The sequence below is a fragment of the Scomber scombrus genome, chromosome 4 (genome assembly GCF_963691925.1).
Source record: "Scomber scombrus chromosome 4, fScoSco1.1, whole genome shotgun sequence".
NCBI classification, from domain to species: domain Eukaryota; kingdom Metazoa; phylum Chordata; class Actinopteri; order Scombriformes; family Scombridae; genus Scomber; species Scomber scombrus.
In genome coordinates this window covers 13,414,223-13,432,203 of record NC_084973.1, presented here as the reverse complement: position 1 = coordinate 13,432,203, position 17,981 = coordinate 13,414,223, and the positions used below count along the sequence as shown (strand labels likewise).

General features: G+C 38.4%; 3 protein-coding genes across 3 annotated transcripts; all 3 read right to left on the bottom strand.

The window, feature by feature from the left end:
- Positions 1-744: 744 nt before the first annotated feature.
- On the bottom strand, positions 745-4,160 carry LOC133979506 (arrestin domain-containing protein 3-like). The gene is made up of 6 exons (XM_062418035.1): positions 3,875-4,160; positions 3,684-3,741; positions 3,436-3,583; positions 2,133-2,229; positions 1,634-1,890; positions 745-1,352 (listed from the first exon to the last, which is right to left on the bottom strand). Exons 1-6 carry the CDS (start codon positions 4,128-4,130, stop codon positions 942-944), a joined length of 1,227 nt encoding a protein of 408 aa, XP_062274019.1. The 5' UTR covers positions 4,131-4,160; the 3' UTR covers positions 745-941.
- A 3,994-nt stretch (positions 4,161-8,154) lies between these two features.
- Positions 8,155-10,961, bottom strand: LOC133978858 (arrestin domain-containing protein 3-like). The gene is made up of 6 exons (XM_062417198.1): positions 10,706-10,961; positions 10,407-10,464; positions 10,150-10,291; positions 9,225-9,300; positions 8,767-9,023; positions 8,155-8,496 (listed from the first exon to the last, which is right to left on the bottom strand). Exons 1-6 carry the CDS (start codon positions 10,959-10,961, stop codon positions 8,413-8,415), a joined length of 873 nt encoding a protein of 290 aa, XP_062273182.1. The 3' UTR covers positions 8,155-8,412.
- A 1,034-nt stretch (positions 10,962-11,995) lies between these two features.
- Positions 11,996-17,534, bottom strand: LOC133979538 (arrestin domain-containing protein 3-like). The gene is made up of 6 exons (XM_062418074.1): positions 17,215-17,534; positions 16,606-16,663; positions 16,264-16,411; positions 14,216-14,312; positions 13,138-13,394; positions 11,996-12,974 (listed from the first exon to the last, which is right to left on the bottom strand). Exons 1-6 carry the CDS (start codon positions 17,468-17,470, stop codon positions 12,342-12,344), a joined length of 1,449 nt encoding a protein of 482 aa, XP_062274058.1. The 5' UTR covers positions 17,471-17,534; the 3' UTR covers positions 11,996-12,341.
- Positions 17,535-17,981: the final 447 nt, after the last annotated feature.

Below are 17,981 nucleotides of genomic sequence, written 5' to 3'. Positions count from 1 at the left end.
CCAAAATAAAGTGGAACACAGCCCAATATTCTCAAAGAATGTTATCCTAACAAGGAGGGAACAGTCACAATGAAATCATGCAAACCTGCATAAACTGCTAAGAGATTAAACACAATGATGAGCATAGCGCATATTTTTTTACACCATGCGAGTATTACCACTGCAGGTCACATCTAAGTCTGAAATGAGCAAATTTCTCTAAGAGAATTAATAAAGTTTCATTCATAGTAAGATATTGAAAATGTAGAATTCAGCAATAACTGATCGGCGCAAAAGAGATCAGCAGTGACATGAAAAATATTAAAAGCAATTTAAATAAAGATAACACTGCCTAATATGTCCCCCGCGGCTGCTTACTTACCAAACAGGAATAAAAGAGGTCTCAATTAATCATAAAGAGACGTCATAATCTGCTAAGAGAGTTACAATTAGCCGTGGGTAAATGGATATACGTAAGTCTAAAATGACCATCAGTCCAGTTATTGAAGCTGTAGAACTTGCATGGCTACTGAGATTGCTTCATGCATTCTAACACATAACCTGAAAAATATTTTACTTGTTAAAACACAGTTAAAAAGACTGCAATATAGACTGGGCAGTGATTAAAAAGACTGCAAGTTAGGCTGACAATCAAGGTGTGTGACTGTGCTATTGGTTAGATGTGACCAGGTGATGTGACCAGGTGATGTGAATAGCTGACGTCTTAGTTAATGTCCAGGGGAATGACAGCAAAGAAATTATGGGTGAGCTGTGTGATGGATCAGAAAGACAGAGGGTTTGAGAAATAAAACTATAGACCTGAGCATGAAAAACAATAGTTTTCCTGACTGAACTTTCACTAAGCTTCATTATAAATGTGCTCAAATGCCTTTACCATTATCAACCCTTCATGATTATTTAGTGTTGTTTTTAATGTTTAGGTTTTGCTATCAGTTCCACTGCTACTGCTGAGGTGGGAAAACAGACATGTAGGATGGAGGTTCTTCTCCATGGTGAAGCACAGTTGGGGCAGTAGGTGCTTGATACTGCATTGAGGAGGGGGGATACGCTGCACTTGAAAAACCATATGGAGCTGACTGCGGTGGAAATGGATTATTATAGCCACTTGCTATGTTTGCATGTTGACTGGGACCTGGTGCTGGGTATCCATAAGCACCCGAACCTGAAGGTACAGGATACGGTCCAACAGGGAACGCAGGCGCAGGGAAGTCACTGAATCTGGGGGCCCCAACAGCCCCAGCTGGGTAGGGACCAAAATCCCCATGAGGCTGATGGGTTAAAAAGTTGGAAGGAACAATGACCACTGGAAACAACACCTCAGGGTCGATGGAAAAGCTGATGTCCACATACACCTAAAAAACAGGAAAACTGAGATGTTAACTCTATCTACATCAGAAATAATTTCAATCAAACTGCCAGAATAATTGATGAATTTAACAATAATTGTATTATGGCCCTGCTGGCTTCTTCATGCTGTATTATAGTGTCTATGTTTACACAGCATTTAATACAGTTTTACAAGCTGTTGTGCTGTTATGTACTTTTATATTTCTAATGATTGTATGATTTAAAATATGTATGATACAGTTACTTTACCATCATAATATAATGTCAATACTATATTATTACATACCTTAATGGTATAGGTAACTGAGATCATTTCACAATTATGGAGAGTATGGACGATATCTTCAGGAATCTTCAACTGGCAGGAGGCAGTTCCCTCTGAGTTCGGTCTGATTTTGTCCCCATCCATTTTGCACAGACTGTACCCGACAACTTTCCTGGTAGCACGGGCGTGGTACACTGTCCTCTGCTCTAAACTAAATTTGGCCCTCACTTCTTTGGAAGAGGAGTTGTTGATTTTGGCACTAATAGACACAGTTCCACCTATAAAGAAAATCATCATAAAATCTGTATGTCATCATATTACATCACAAACAATTATTTTAAACGTGATAATCATGCTTATGCTAATAACAATAATAATAAGGAGAAGACGCAAAAGAAGAAGAAGAAGAATTTCATGTGAATCAGTAACTAAAAATGTAATACATAGTTTTTTAATACACTGTAGTTTATGTCTTACAGGGACACTGGATTTTGTTATTAGTAAACTGGAGGGACTTTACCTGGAGAGCAAACTTTTCTGTCAATGGTGGCAGACATCTGGACCTCTCCTTTGGAGAAAACCCCCACGTCTTTACTGACTGAACCAGCCAGGGCACCCTTGAACAAATCATACAAACAAACATTTACAAGCATACAAATATATTTTTAAACTTAATTCTTCATATGGCTGAAATTCAAATTTCTGAAGAAAAAGCTTTCATCTTGCTGTTTACTTTTGGATCAAGTCAACCTTGTCCATAATGACACCACAAAAAGCGATCACTTTAAAATCCCAAGAGGAAACTTCCAGGACCAGGTTTGAGATGGGTTTAGCAATATTGTAAATTCTCTTGACTCTCTGACGAGAAACAAACAAACAATAAAAAAGCTTTCCAAACTTTTAACACTGTTCACTGCCAAGTGCCAACTCTATTTTTTACAGTGGAATCCGCTCCACACACAAAAAAACGGTTTGTGTTTTCTCTCAACATATCACACATTACAAGCTTAAACTCTCACATTACCTCCTGCTGTTTCCATACTTCAAAAATGTTCTAAAGTATAATACACTGTTGGTATGTTAGAATGTTTTACATGGCAGACTTAATGACACTCTTTTGTGGTGTACGCTGCACTGTATACAACTGCTTTCACACTTAAGAAGTATCTCTTCATTGTTGCAATTTCAAACAAGTGTCTATAAAGCCATCTAACTTTGTCATGATGTCACCTGCTCACTTTCTCTCTCTTCTCCTCCTCCGTTCTCAGAACCTTCTCTGTTTCCCCTTCCCCACCAGATCTTGTCATTCCCTACATTTCTGCCAGACGCCTTCAGAGACTTGTGGCCTCTGCCAGACATCTGATCCTGCATTTCCATATACTCCTGTCCTTCATTACCTCATTTAGCCTCAGGATACATTGTATATGTATACCTGTATATGGTCACCTGTATATGGTCTGTTTTACCTTATGTTTGTTTGAGACCTGTGCAGCCCTTTCAGGTTTGTTTGCATTGTTGGATAACTTTGTTAACAGTAAGCCTGATAAATGAAAATAACTTACTGTAATATGACTGTAGTCCAACCAGTTTTTTCTGGGTGTGTCTACATTTGGGAAAATTACACTGTTTTGTTGTGTAATTAATTACTGTTTTATAATAACTGCAATATAACTAGTCCGACCAGTTTTGCTTGAGTGTGCATTTAGAAACCAGTTCCACTGTTGTCCAAAACCCAAACTGTGACAAACATAATGCTTAAAATGGGAAGTTAAGTGGAAATAAAAATTATATTAAATTCATAGCACATGTCTTTATATAATTACCATCACTTGTCCAGGTTGTAGTAAGGACATGGGAGCGAAAGTGAGCTCTTTTACTTCCCTGGAAGCTAAATGCCATTTCCTGGACAACTTTGCCTCCAGGGTGTAGACAATCTTTCCATGAAGCCCCTTGAAGGATGATGGTAGGTCTCTGAGAAAAGAAGAAGAGAGAACCAGTGCACAAATGCATTTATTAGTAAAAGCATGCAATGACATGGTACTAATGCCAGATGCCTGTAATCATCCCTTACTCCTGTGGGAATTTGAGGCTGAATTTAAAGCGATGATCCCCTTGGGAAAGTTCATTGTCTGGGGGAGAAAAAAAAAAGTGGGTAAAAAAGGGTTATTGTCACTTTCCTCTAGAGAACAAAACAATGTTAGTTCAACAGTGTCCAGTTTTGAGGTTTTAATTCAACAAACGACACTTTCTTTTTTCCCCTACCTTTTGCATCTTTTTGGATCAGGTATTCCTTGACTTTGATGTATATCCTGTGATTCCTGTAGGTTCTCCTGTCATCTCCAACTCCGTGAGTCCAGCGAACGGATCCTTCACCTGTAATTTTCACTACAAGGCTTTTAAATTTGGTTTCTTTTGACAAAACGAAAGTAACCAGACCTGTGACAGTATCCCCATTAGTAAAGACCCCCAGTTTGTTGAGAGCTTCATATGTCAGAGTTAGATCCTTTATTGGGGACATGTTGTTCCGTCTGAACTGCTGTTTACACACTTCCAACATATAAAGACATCGGAAAGATATCCGCCCCGTATCCGGCACCGCCCCTGAGAGTGAATCCGTAATAACAACTTTACCGAGTGTCGTGCATAGAAAACATGTATGACAAAATACTGTTGCGCAGCTTGTTGCGCGCGACGCTGTTGAGCAAAACAGCCACTTCATTAGGTATGCCTGAACAATCTAATGCACTAATATATAAGCTCTGCCATAAATTCTACTTTTACGAAGATTATACATTGTTAGTTTTTGTTGATAGTATCAGAAATGTTCTTGTTTTTCCCTGCCTGCTCTTCCCTTCATTTCTGCCCTGCATTCAGTCTCACTAGCCCTGCCCTGCTCCCTGTATCTTCCCCAGCCAATCAGCTCACAGTCTGTCCTTGTGTGTTGCCACCTGGTCCTTGTTGTTTCATAAATTCAGTTTGTATTTAAGTTTTGGTTTTCAGTCCAGTCTTGATGAATCCGTTGTTCAGTGAAGTTTGGTTTCATTCTGTCCTGTACAGTTTTGCTTTGCCTGCACATAACCTCCACCACTGCCACCGACTTCTGCATTTTCCACATGCTCCACTCCTCTGAATAAGAAGTTCCCTTTTCACCTGAAACTGGTATGGTATGTTATTCTCTGTAAGAAATGTGAGGTTTTGTTTACGATTTAAAATTGCATCAGTTGGTTTTCACCCCTGTAAACTTTATTCTTACACTTAGAATGAAACTAAAGGACATCAATTAATAAACAAAGAAAATAATTATTATCTTAATAATTTCCCACAATATGATTAATGTGGGATATAGAAAGGTAATTTTTCATCATAACACACAATGTACATTCAATATTTTTCCATGACTGTGAAAGTTATTGAATAGTAGCACAATTTCAGAATTCAGCTTCAATTACATAACTTACAAATACATTTCAATCAGGAGAGACGATTGAATGAAGTAAAAAGACTTGTTTATGATTAAGTGTTGTCCAAAGTCTTTGGCGCTTAGACTCTACATGGAGATTTTAAATTGAGGGACTTCAGCCCTGAGCAGCAGCAAGATAAATCCCCCATGGAGTCCGGAGACTGGTGGTGGTGGATGATGATTTCTGCTGTGACTGAACAGGCTGATGATATTATTGAAGTGATGCACTGATACATCTGTGAAGACTGGGCAGTGATTAAAAAGACTGCAAGTTAGGCTGACAATGAAGGTGTGTGTGACTGTGCTATTGGTTAGATGTGACCAGGTGATGTGAACAGCTGACATTTTAATTTATGTCCAGGGGAATGACAGCAAAGACATTATGAGTGAGCTGTGTGATGGATCAGAATGACAGAGGGTTTGAGAAATAAAACTATAGACCTGAGCATGAAAAAAGAGCATTCATGACTGAACCTTCACTAAGCTTATTTTCAATCAGGAGAGCCAGGTGAATTAAGCAAAAACAGTTGTTTATTACAGACGATATTGATGATTAAGTGTCAAAAGTCTTCAGCACTTAGAATCTGCAGGGAGATTTTAAATTGAGGGACATCAGTCCTGAGCAGCAGCAAGATAAATGCACCAAAATAAAGTGGAACACAGCCCAATATTCTCCCACAAAGAATGTTATCCTAACAAGCAGGGAAAAGTCATAATGAAATCATGCAATGCCACATAAACTGTTAAGAGATAAGATTTTAAACACAATGATGATCATAGTGGACATTTTTTTCTCGGAAGCAATTCTACACACCATGTGAGTATTACCACTGCAGGTCATATCTAATTCTGAAATGAGCTAATTTCCCTGAGGAAATTAATACAGTTTCATTCATAATAAGATATTGAAAAATTAAGCAGTGACTGATCTGGGCAAAAGAGATCGGCAGTGACTTGAGAAATAGTAAAAGTAATTTAAATATAGATAACACTGCCTAATATTTTCTCCCAAGGAGCTTACTTACCAAACAGGAATAAAACAGGCCTCAATTTAGCATACAGAGATGTCATAATCTGCTAAAAGATTAAAAATAAAAATGAGCATGACACTGCAACACTTAGTATATGCATCTGTAAATAGTGTACCATAAATGAATAAACAAAAACAACATACTTGGTGGTTAACATGGTTAATGGTCATCATGACTTGCCAGCTAAAAAATTTGAGCATAACCAATAATGGCTGTGATCAGCAATGACCTGACAGTTGGAAATGTGTACGGTAGTAATTTCTTTATTAGGAACAATGTACAGTGTTCAACATAAATCTTACAATTTGATGTGCTGTAACACAGTTAGTTTATAGCTCATTTTCACCCGCAGTCCCTTCAGTAAATCAATATTTAAACATTTAACAGCACAAAAACACCCAGGACTCATTCAAAATACAAAACTACACAAAATCTCCCATCATATATAATGTAGAATCAGTGGTTACAGAGCTGAGAAGCTTTTTGCAGACTTTTTAATTTGGTTTTAAATGTGCTGATAAAACTGAAGCTCCTCATGTCATCAGGTAGAGCTTCCCACTGAGTTGTGACTTTCACAGAGAATGCTCACTGCCCAAATGTAGTGTGACAAAATGGTATGGTACAATAAATGATATTCTGGAGGATTTAACAGAATTACTGAGCAAGTATACACAAAGTCATGTAGTTGAGGAGGGGCTGAAACACTTAAAATGTTATAAACCAGGCACAAATTTGAAAGTAATTTAAAATTCTCAAAGCTCAGTACATTGTATTTCTCCAGTACTCTACAGTGATGGGAATGCATTGGCTTTTTGTCCAGAGTTTTAAGGATTTATTTTAGAGTTATTTAAAGGACTCAAGGTCTTATGGCTGTTTCTCCAGCCTGCCCCTAACATGCAATACAATAAGACATATGGGAAAGAATCATTGCGTCCAAAGAGAGACAGTTTCTTATATGTCTAAAAGTTTTTAACCATTTTCTTAACATGTTTCTTAAAGTTCAAATTTGGATCTATCTACCAAGATATTTAAATTAAGTGACTATGTGAATCCTTTACACTCTGGTGAGAATATCAGCATTAGGAGGTTGTACTATGGTTTCAGAGAAAGAAAAAAAAACCTTTCGTCTTGTCAACATTTAGACTTAGTCATAATTGATCAAGCCAATGTGTGATCCTTTCCAATGCAATTGTTAGCTTAGCAGCTGCAAACTAAACTTGTTTTGCATGTGTGTATACAAGGGAGAAGCCTGGCTCAATAGAGTTGATGCTTATTCATTACTGGCACCGGAGGAGTCCCGGGCACACTCAGGCGCAAAGCAGCAATGGCTGATGTTCAGCAATGACCTGGACAGCTGCTAACTTACCAGTTGGAAAAGAACAGGCCTCAATTGATAAAATAAAGATGAGATGTCTGCTAAAAGATGAATGTGATAACAAGCATGACATAATTAACATTTTAAAATAGAACTTGAGTGATTATATTTAAAAGTATACCATAAATGAATAGACCAGAACAAAATTTACCCATGGCTTATAGTCAGCAATTTACTTTTCAAGCAGGAAAGAAGCAGGCCAAAATTAATCATAGCACAACATAATCTGAAGGATCTGAAGGGAAGCTGTAGACCGAGCATTCCTGCTGAGATTGCTTCAGGCATTCTAACAAATAACCTGAATCGATCTAAAACTGATTTTAGTTGTTAAAACACAGTTAAAAAGACAGCTGCAATATGATAGGTTGACAGTGAAGGTGTGTGACTGTGCCATTGGTTAGATATGACCAGGTGATGTGAACAGCTGACATCTCAATTGATGCTCAGGGGAATGACAGGAAGGAAATTATGTGTGAGCTGTGTGATGGATCAGAATGACAGAGGGTTTGAGAAATAAAACTATAGACCTGAGCATGAAAATAGTTTTCCTGACTGAACTTCCACTAAGCTTCATTAAAAATGTGCTCAAATGCCTTTACCATTATCAACCCTTCATGATTATTCAGTGTTGTTTTTGATGTTTAGGTTTTGCTATCAGGTCCCCTGCTACTGCTGACAGAAGTTGGGAAAACAGAGGCTCTTCTCCATGGTGAATTAAAAGATGGGGCAGTAGGGACTTGATGTTGCACTGAGGAGGGGGTGGGGCTGCACTGGAAAAACCATGGAGCTCACTGCTGTGGAAACAGATTATTATAGCTACTTGCTAGGTTGAGTATGATCTGGTGCTGGGTATCCTTAAGAACCCGAACCTGGGAAAGGAGAGGCAGGGAAGTCACTGCACTGCAGCTGGGTAGGGACCAAAATCCCCATGAGGCTAACAGGTCAAAAAGCAAGAAGGAACAATGACCACTGGAAACAACACCTCAGGGTCGATGGAAAAGCTGATGTCCACATACACCTAAAAAACAGGAAAACTGAGATGTTAACTCTATCTACATCAGAAATAATTTCAATCAAATTAGACATTAATTTTTAGTATAGCCCTGCTGGCTTGATCATGTATTATAGTGACTATATTTATACGACATTTAATACTGTGACTTTACAAGCTGTGATGCTGTTATGTACTTTTATATTTCTAATGACTGTGATTGAGGGATTTAAAATATGTATGAGTAACAGTTACTTTACCACCATAATATAATGTCAATACTACATTATTACATACCTTAATGGTATAGGTAACTGAGATCATTTCACAGTTATGGAGAGTATGGACGATATCTTCAGGAATCATCAACTGGCAGGAGGCAGTTCCCTCTGAGTTCGGTCTGATTTTGTCCCCATCCATTTTGCACAGATTGAGCTCAACGACTTTCCTGATGGCACGGGCGTGGTACACTGTCCTCTGCTCTAAACTGAATTTGGCCCTCACTTCTTTGGAAGAGGAGTTGTTGATTTTGGCACCAATTGACAAAGTTTCACCTATAAAAAAATCATAATAATATAATCATAAAAAACATATTTTGAGATGTGATGATCATGCTAATACACAAAGGACGTTCATGTGAATTAGTAACTAAAAATGTAAAAGGCTATAAAATGTGTTATGAGTTGACAATACACTGCAGTTAATGTTTTACACGGACACTGGATTTTGTTATTAGTAAACTGGAGGGACTTTACCTGGAGAGCAAGCTTTTCTGTCAATGGTGGCAGACATCTGGACCTCTCCTTTACTGACTGAACCAGCCAGGTCACCCTTAAACAAATCATACAAACAAACATTTACAAACATACAAATATTTTTTTAAACTTAATTTCAATTTCTGAAGAAAAAGCTTTCGTCTTTCTGTTTACTTTTGGATCAAGTCAACCTTATCCATAATGACACCACAAAAAGTGAACACTTTCAAATCCCAAGCAACATTGCAGATGTTCTCTTGACTCTCTGACGAGAAACAAACCACACACAAAAAACCGGTTTGTGTTTTTTCTCAACATGTATCACATCACAAGCAAGAACTCTCACATTACCTCCTGCTGTCTCCATTCTTTAAATTGTTCTAAAGTATAATACACTGTTGGTATGTTAGAATGTTTTACATGGCAGACTTAATGACACTCTTTTGTGGTGTACACTGCACTGTATACAACTGCCTTCACACTTAAGAAGTATCTCTTCATTGTTGCAATTTCAAACAAGTGTATATAAAGCCATCTAACTTTGTCATGATGTCACCTGCTCCCTTTCTCTCTCTTCTCCTCCGTTCTCAGAACCTTCTCTCTTTCCCCTTCCCCTGGTTTAATATGGATCTCCAGATTTTATCATTCCACACATTTCTGTTGAAGTGCTAAGAGACTCGTGGCCTTTGCCAGTAATCTGATCCTGCACTTCCGTATACTCCTGTCTCTCGTTTAGCCTCAGGACAGACTGTATATATGTATGTCTATATGATCTGTTTTGATTGTGATCCAACCTGTTTTGCTTGGGTGTGTCTGCTTTTGGAACCACTGATATTATTGTCTAATAATCTAATACAATTGGAAGTTAAATGGGAATACAATTCTAGTTAATTCATAACATATGTCATCATACACTTACACTCACTTGTTCAGATTGTAGTAAGGACTTGGGAGCGAAATTTAGCTCTTTTTCAACTGTAGAAGCCATATGCCATTTTCTGGATAACTTTGCTTGTAGCATGTAGACAATCTTTCCATGATTCCCCTTGAAGGATGATGGTAGGTCTCTGAGAAAAGAAGAAGAGAGAAGAGTAGAAAAGAGAACGAGTTCACAAATGCATTTATTAGTAAAATCATACATTGACATAGTGCTAATGCCAGATGCTTGAAATCATCACTTACTCCTGTGGGATTTGGATGCTAAACTTTAAGTGATGAACTCCTTCAGGAAGGACATTGTCTGTAAAAAATAAAAACAAAATAAATTTAAAAGTGGGTAAAAAAGGGTACATGGACAATAAAGTATATACAATAGACTATTTTGCAATTAAGTTAGCCAGAAAACAGTGTCTCTACGTCATTAGTAAGCTGTAAAATATCTTACATGCCAATTTTAACAAGCTAAACTAATCCTAACCACAAACAGCGTCTTAAAGATGAGCAGGCAATTAATTCAACGAACCACACTTCATTTTTCCTACCTTTTGCATCTTCTTTGATCAGGTATTCCTTGACTTTGATGTAATCTTTGTTATCCCTGTAGATTCTCCTGTCATCTCCGACTCCGTGTGCCCAGCGAACGGATCCTTCACCTGTAATTTTCACTACAAGGCTTTTAACTTTGGTCTCTTTTGACAAAGTTAAAGTAAGTATGCCAGTGACAGTATCCCCATTGGTGAAGACTCCCTGTTTGTTGAGAGCCTCATAAGATAGGCTGAATTCCTTTATTGGGGACATTGTGTTCCGACTGAACGCTCTGTTTACACACTTCTATCATAAAGCGACCTCCTAAAGATATCCGCCTCTTTTAAACATACCCGATACCGCCCCTGAAAGTTTCAAAACTTACACTGTTGCCTTCAATGTATGTCCTGCATAGAAAACATTAATGATACTAACAATTACTTGCTGGCTGCTTTACACGCGATGATTATTTACGCACATTGGGCAATTGTGTACACTGTATTTATTTGGGCGATTACATTAACCAGCCGCTATATTAGGTACACATTAGCAATCCAATACAACATCCCTGCCATAAATTCTACTCATACATTTTGAGCTTTTACTGACATTACGAGAAAGGTGATAATTATCACTTACGTAGTAGTAGCTGGTGGTGGTGTCCTGGAGTGCATGGCATTCAAGTGTTCCCAAGATGTTGTCCACCCCATTAATATGACGGGGGCAAAAGTAGTTATCACCTTTTCTTATAACGTCAACAAAAACAGAAAATATACAAGAAAATGTAGAACTTATGGCAGAGCTGTTTTGTAGGATTGCATTAAACTTCACAGGTGTAAGTGGCTTGCGAGTTTAAAAGGAATAGAGAAGATGATGGATGTACAAGATGCAATAGATCAAATGAATGAAATTAGTTGCCAAAAAACTCTTCTATTTAATGAGTTGTGTTACTTCGTATCTAGTAGTTAAACCATACAACACAATGAAGTGGTTATACTTAACAGCAGTCTAGTAATCAAGTTCATACTCACACTGAAATGTTTGCATAGAAACTTTGTCTGATCTATAGTCCCTTATTCAAATATCAAAGTCAGAAGAAAAAGGCTGGCAATCTGTTACACAGGTTTTATTGTGTAGATAACAGAAGTAGTGTGTAGGCCTACTACTCACTGTACAGCAAAATATTTGGCATATTAGTTGATTGCTAGAGTTAAAAAAACATTTAAAAAACATTTTTTTCTTGATATAGTAGGCCACATGTTGTCAAGTTTCTTTTGACTAGCCTCTGAACAGAAGAGTGTGGTAGGTGTAAACTGTAATACTGGAAAAAAAGTTCCAATAGTGGTCAGACACTTGAGTTGAAGAAGGCTCCTGGAAACACAGTGTGTCCTGATGACTGAGGTCTCAGTTATTACATTAGCAACTGGACAAAGCCAATTACATGCGACTCACATAGACACAAAAGCCCTTTTTGTAGGCATATATAAATGTTTACATGCAAACATCGCACACAAAGCATTTAACTTCAAAATGACACTTTCACCCTTAACATTTTCGAAGACACTATTTAAGAATACTGTAAGGCTTTCACACTTTGTTACTACCTGTTGGTATTTAACATCATAATACATACAATGCACCAGTCATTATATTCTATTGTTTTGCATCAGAGTTTTTCATAGCAGAGGATGGGAAAAGAAGCGAATAAGCTGGTGGAGCTTCATCATTTTGAGACAGGAAGTCTGTGTTCCTCATTGGTGAAGTAGGCAGCAGGTTGTATGACGGAGCAGTTGGGGATATGTTGAATGTTAGTGAAGTGGAAGGGGATGGGTGAATTGCTGGAGCAGATGGGAGTGGATGAAAAGTTGGGGCAGAAGGCGGTGGGTGATGTACAGGAGAAGATGATGAGGATGAAAACGGGGATCCATACGGAGAAGCCCGCTGTGGCACTGGATTATTGTAACCCCCACTCATATGGTTGGGCTGAGCAGGGTACATGTGGGGTGAACCAGCATACACCTGTTGCCTATCTGAGTAAGCATGTGCTGGTGCTGAGTATTGTTGGGCTCCTGGGTATCTGTGACTGCCTGAATGTGGGGAAGCAGGATAGCAACCAGCAGCCACTGGAGAGGGGGGAAAGTCGCTGTTGCTTGGGCCCCCAGTAGCCCTAGCTTGATAGGGACCCACAGAAACACCAGGCTGACGGCCAGGAGCGAGCTCAGGAGGAATAATGACCAATGGGAACTTGACCTCTGGATCAAAAGCAAAGCTAATGTCCAAATACACCTGAGAGAAAAAAAGGGGAAAAAAACTGTGTCATCAACACATGATGTTGAAACTGGATAGCAAGATGCCATCTAATAGTCAATTCAATATTTATGAGGCAGTTTTACAAATTACATTTTAAAAACTGATTAATGTACTTTACCATGAAGGTGTCTTTTCATACCTTTATATGGTGTTCCACAGAGATTATTTCACAATTCTGGATTGTCTGCGTCTGATCACGGGGAATCGTTAATACACACTTGACCTCCTGCTGTGTTTGGGGTTTAATACTGTTGCCAAAAAATTTCTGGATAACAAAGTCTTCATGTCTGGTGCTGCCGTTGGCACGGTACACCACATCCTGGATTATACTGAATTTGGGTGTCATGTCTCTGGATGAGGAATTCTTGACTTTTGCAACAATCGCAACTGGTTCTCCTGTGAGAAAAACAACATATTTGTAATTAATAACTCATTCTAATTAAAGGGCCACATAATACAATTCAATGTTCTCCAGAGTGTAAAATACAGTGTATACAAAAAGAGTTTATAATGCCTGTGAGGAACTATTTACTCATGTTGTATCAGTAAAGCTGAAGTGGTGAATAGCATTCATTTATAACTCCATGCATGCATTAGGCTACTCCAAGCATGAAAGTACTATATGACCCAGGCCAAGAAATAACACTGTGACTATCATATTCAAATATGAAATCATTATACAATCACTGGCCTCTTTATTAGGTACACCTGTGCAATCCAATACAACAGCTCTACTATAAATTCTACATTTATGAAGCTTATACATTTTCAGTTGTTGTTGACATTGTCCGAAAGGTGATAATTCTGCTTTATATTTATTATTGGTTGTAGTGGGTGATGGTAGTGTATAAGGTTGCATTATATTCCTAATATTTTGTCCCCTCCATTAACATACATGTTACAAAAGTAAACCAGCAGGTGCAATACCGGAGCACTGAAATGGACACATCTAAATGGAATGCAGCCATTGATATTACTAGTTACACCTTTGCTTCTCCTGCTAAATGTCAGCAGTGAGACTATATGGTGCATTCATTTAGTAACCAGCTGGATAGGACAATTCATGAACTACGAGGCCAATATTATTATGACATGCTTTACTAAAATGTTGGATACAACAACTAGCATATGACAAAAAATAGCTTCCAGCATCTGCTCTTTGCAGAAGATCTCCCACCATGGCTTGAACCGACCAAGTCTGAAGAAGAATTTCATACCTGGGGCATAAGCCCTCCTGTCAACAATGACATCCATTTGCACTTGTCCTGTTGAGAAAAGCCCCATCTCTTTCTGTGTTGAACCAACTTGACGTGACTAGAATGTAATAAACATATGATACAATTACTTTAAAAAAACAACTTTAAAATAAGGGCAAGAGTCCTAGGTTCTCAGGATTAGGGGTATGTATCTGTACACTACCTTTTGAATCTAATCTCTTACTTCTTTCTACAGAAGAAATTGTCCCCATGAAAACAGTCCACGGTAAGGTCTATTAAAAGATAAGGCTGGCAATTACAGTATCTATATTTTTCCTTTTGTCACCAAATCAACAATGAACTCGTCCTACTTACTACTATTCTGCGTGTATCGAAAGCCTGATGTATTATATTGCTCTTAGTTCAATCAGGAAAACTCTCGTCATAGATTGAACCATTTACTGCAACAAATGGAATTACAGTTTTCCTTGGCACTGATGGCTCCACTCTAAGATGCTCTCTTGATTACCCAAGCAGTATGCTAAGCTAAAATAGGGAGTGCAATGCAGAAACCCCCATGCATACACAAGATCGGGCCCAAAGCAAGACACTGCCACTTTCACTTGAACCTTTGAGCCATGTTAGGATTCTGAAGTGGAGGCTGGGGTGGTGGACACAGATAACTAACATAGTGCTTATCCAGATTAACTGTTTCTTGCAACGCTTACATTGCTGTTGAGTTTTTAAAATTAAGGGCCTGATTTACTAAGATCCCAAATAGTGGGTACTAAATTGCGTGCACGGTGCTATAGATTGCGCGTGCCGTTTGCGTGCGTTTTGCGGGTGATCTACTAAGAATAATTGCGTAAATGAAAACAGGTGCAACAGGGTGGAGACATCAGTATTTAAATGAGGGTTGTGCGTGTCTTTATGGAGAGTTTGGATGGGCAGAAAGCTGCAAGCGCAAAATGAAATGTGATCAGGTTCTAGTGGAAGAAGTTAACAAATATATTGAGTTATAACAAAAACAAATATTACCAGAAAAACCGACATATGGGAGAGTATTTGTGACGAAGTCAATGCTGTTAGTAAAACCAAAAATATTCCACTCCAAAATTATTAACACAGGTGGAAAAACTCCGTCCTGTGCGTATTCTTTCATTGTGCCTCCGTTTCCTCCTCTCCACCGTGACAAAAGTAATCTGTGCGCAGTGCGCAGCTGGTTAATACCTGCCCTTCAAAGGTATTATTTATAGACGCAGTTAGCGTCAGAAAAAATACTTTCAGGTTTGGTAAATCACAATGCGTGTGCTAAATAACATATTTACATTTTCTCCTCCCTGTATTTTGCACACTGGGGTTGAAACGCCCAATATTACATATTCATCATGGCAAACGTACTAAATGGACAGCGCGTACTACCTTGCACAGTTGAAAGACGCAAACCTCAGTGCGCTGCGTTAGTAGATCAGCTTGCACATTTTTTGCGGGTGATGTCAAGTTTTCACACGTTTCTACACATGCAAACCTTTAGTAAATCAGGCCCTAAGTATTTTAAAACATCTGAGCAACACAAACACAAACTCCAGAAAGCCTTCTTCACAGCAGATATTTCACTTGTCATAACAGGAAAGGCACAGTTGGAGCTGATACTGTTAATTATAGATCTATTCTATGTAGCATTTCAGTAAGATGAAGTAGAGAGTGATTATGTCTAATACCTGGACCACAGAACTGAGAAATCTAAATGGAATGAAGAAATACAACTGCACTTTTCCCAATATGATATTTCAAAATGTTTTCTGTGAAAAAGAAAGAAATCATCTCTATTGTACTGCAGTGGTGGCAGAGCAAAATCTCTTAAGTGCATACAACTAAAACTATGTGCATGGTTAGATAGTAGTAGGGGAGAATAAATAGTGAACTACATTACACATAAGTATATTGTTTTCTGTAAAATCATATTAAAAAATTTCCTCTCCATACACTACACTCTGGAAAGGGTGGATACAGTTGCTGTCAAGCGACATATCAGAGATTTGTGTACTATGAATAAATATCTTGCATACCATCAGAGAATGAAGGTTTGGGATGGACTTGGAGACAAAATTGATCTCTTTTTCGACAGAACGGTTCAACTTCCAACTCCTGGACACCTTTGCTTCAAGCATGTAAACAATCTTCCCGTGTGTCCCCTTGAAGGATGAAGGCATACTTCTGTAATGGGCATTCAGCAGATTCATGTTACACAATCATAATTGGTAAACTGAAATAAACCAACAACAGTAATCTAAATTCAATGAACATGTTTACATAATGTGCAGGAGTGGGTTATTTGGTCGTCTTTGTTAATATGAATCACATTGTTAAAGTGTAAACTTTAAGTTCTGGTAAATAGTCTTCTTACTTACACTGATGGTATTTGAAAGCTGAATGCATAGACATGGGTGCCTTTGGGAATTACGGTGTCTGCAAGTCAAAGGATTTTGGTGTTACTACTATTAATGACAAGGATCACAGTGGTGGAAATCAACTAAATACTTTTACTCACATATTTTAATACAATTTTAAGATACTTGAACTTTGTGTAAGAATGACCATTTTCCATTCCACTAATTTCAGCACTGTACATTTTCACACGAAATGATGTGCTGTAATTTCGGGTTAGTTATAGTATAGCCTTATGTCTCTTTGCACTGTTATCCAAACTAGGCTATACCCTCAAGTCATATTTAACTCCAACTCCACCTACAACAGATAGTATTGATGTATAAAATAGTACGAGTTAGTAGATTTTCTAATAATACTTGTGAACATAACGTTAAGTTTAGCATGCAAGATTTAATTTATTGTTATACTGTGATGTTGGAATGTTTTAATTAACTATAAAAATCCTAACATCAGTGATGTGATGACAGATTACGAGACAAGCAGGAAAGTAAAGCATGAACTGACTGAAATGGTACAGACTGCCTGCAACATGATGGTTAGTGGTAACTCACAAGACGTCTACCGCTTACCATTTGAGCTCTCTGGGATTACAATTTGCTTCAATTTAAAATATCTTCGGTTTGCAGAGTACGTGTGAGTGCGATCGCCATGTTTTCTTGTCCAACGCACGTCAGCGTCTCCTTTTGCTTTAACGAAGAAGCTTTGAACTGCTGTTTCCTTTAATAAGGCCAGTGTTACTTTTCCCGTTATAGTGTCCCCCTCCGAAAACGTTCCGTACTCATTCAGCGCGTCGTAAGTCACTGTTAAACTTTGAATAGAAGGCATTTTGGTGGGGTAAGAGTCAGCGAGAGAGGTGGTCCCGAATCCCGATGCGTGATCTCACGTTATCACTGAGTACCAGCGTGTTTGTGGGCTATTCTTTGGGGTCTTTGATATGCGACATAGGCCACACCTTTTGCAAGCCTGCTCCTCTACTGCCATCAAACGTCCTAACGAGAGAAGGGCTCAGAGGAGGCAAAAACAGACCAGTGACTGTGCAGACTGGAGCGGAAACGGGGCTTATGGTATAGCTGTTGTGAGCTGGATAGGGAGCTGCCACTCAGCCTGGCACTTTTCCCCAGTGGTCAATCGTGGTATTGTAGCGGAAAATCCCAATGCCCAAAAAAGCATTTTTCCATAGACCACCATTATAAAAGGGACTGTAAAACTGTTGACAGGACACCCTCTAACTGCAAACAAGGTCAATTATGACTCTTTTTATTATTACTTTTTGATCCATTGAGGTTTTATGTTTGTAAAACTTTCTTCGAGCCGCGAAAAGTGATTTAAAGAGATG

Excerpts from the sequence above, each read along its gene's own strand:
- LOC133979538 (XM_062418074.1), bottom strand. The coding sequence starts at position 17,470 with ATGCCTTCTATTCAAAGTTTAACAGTGACTTACGACGCGCTGAATGAG. Across the intron at positions 16,412-16,605 it reads AGCTTTCAAATACCATCAGT|AAGTATGCCTTCATCCTTCA; the intron begins GTAAGTAAGAAG and ends TGCCCATTACAG. Across the intron at positions 14,313-16,263 it reads CAAACCTTCATTCTCTGATG|TCACGTCAAGTTGGTTCAAC; the intron begins GTATGCAAGATA and ends ATTACATTCTAG.
- LOC133979506 (XM_062418035.1), bottom strand. The coding sequence starts at position 4,130 with ATGTCCCCAATAAAGGATCTAACTCTGACATATGAAGCTCTCAACAAA. Across the intron at positions 3,742-3,874 it reads GATCCAAAAAGATGCAAAAG|ACAATGAACTTTCCCAAGGG; the intron begins GTAGGGGAAAAA and ends TTTCTCCCCCAG. Across the intron at positions 1,353-1,633 it reads CAGTTACCTATACCATTAAG|GTGTATGTGGACATCAGCTT; the intron begins GTATGTAATAAT and ends CCTGTTTTTTAG.
- LOC133978858 (XM_062417198.1), bottom strand. The coding sequence starts at position 10,961 with ATGTCCCCAATAAAGGAATTCAGCCTATCTTATGAGGCTCTCAACAAA. Across the intron at positions 9,024-9,224 it reads CAGAAAAGCTTGCTCTCCAG|GTGAAACTTTGTCAATTGGT; the intron begins GTAAAGTCCCTC and ends ATTTTTTTATAG. Across the intron at positions 8,497-8,766 it reads CAGTTACCTATACCATTAAG|GTGTATGTGGACATCAGCTT; the intron begins GTATGTAATAAT and ends CCTGTTTTTTAG.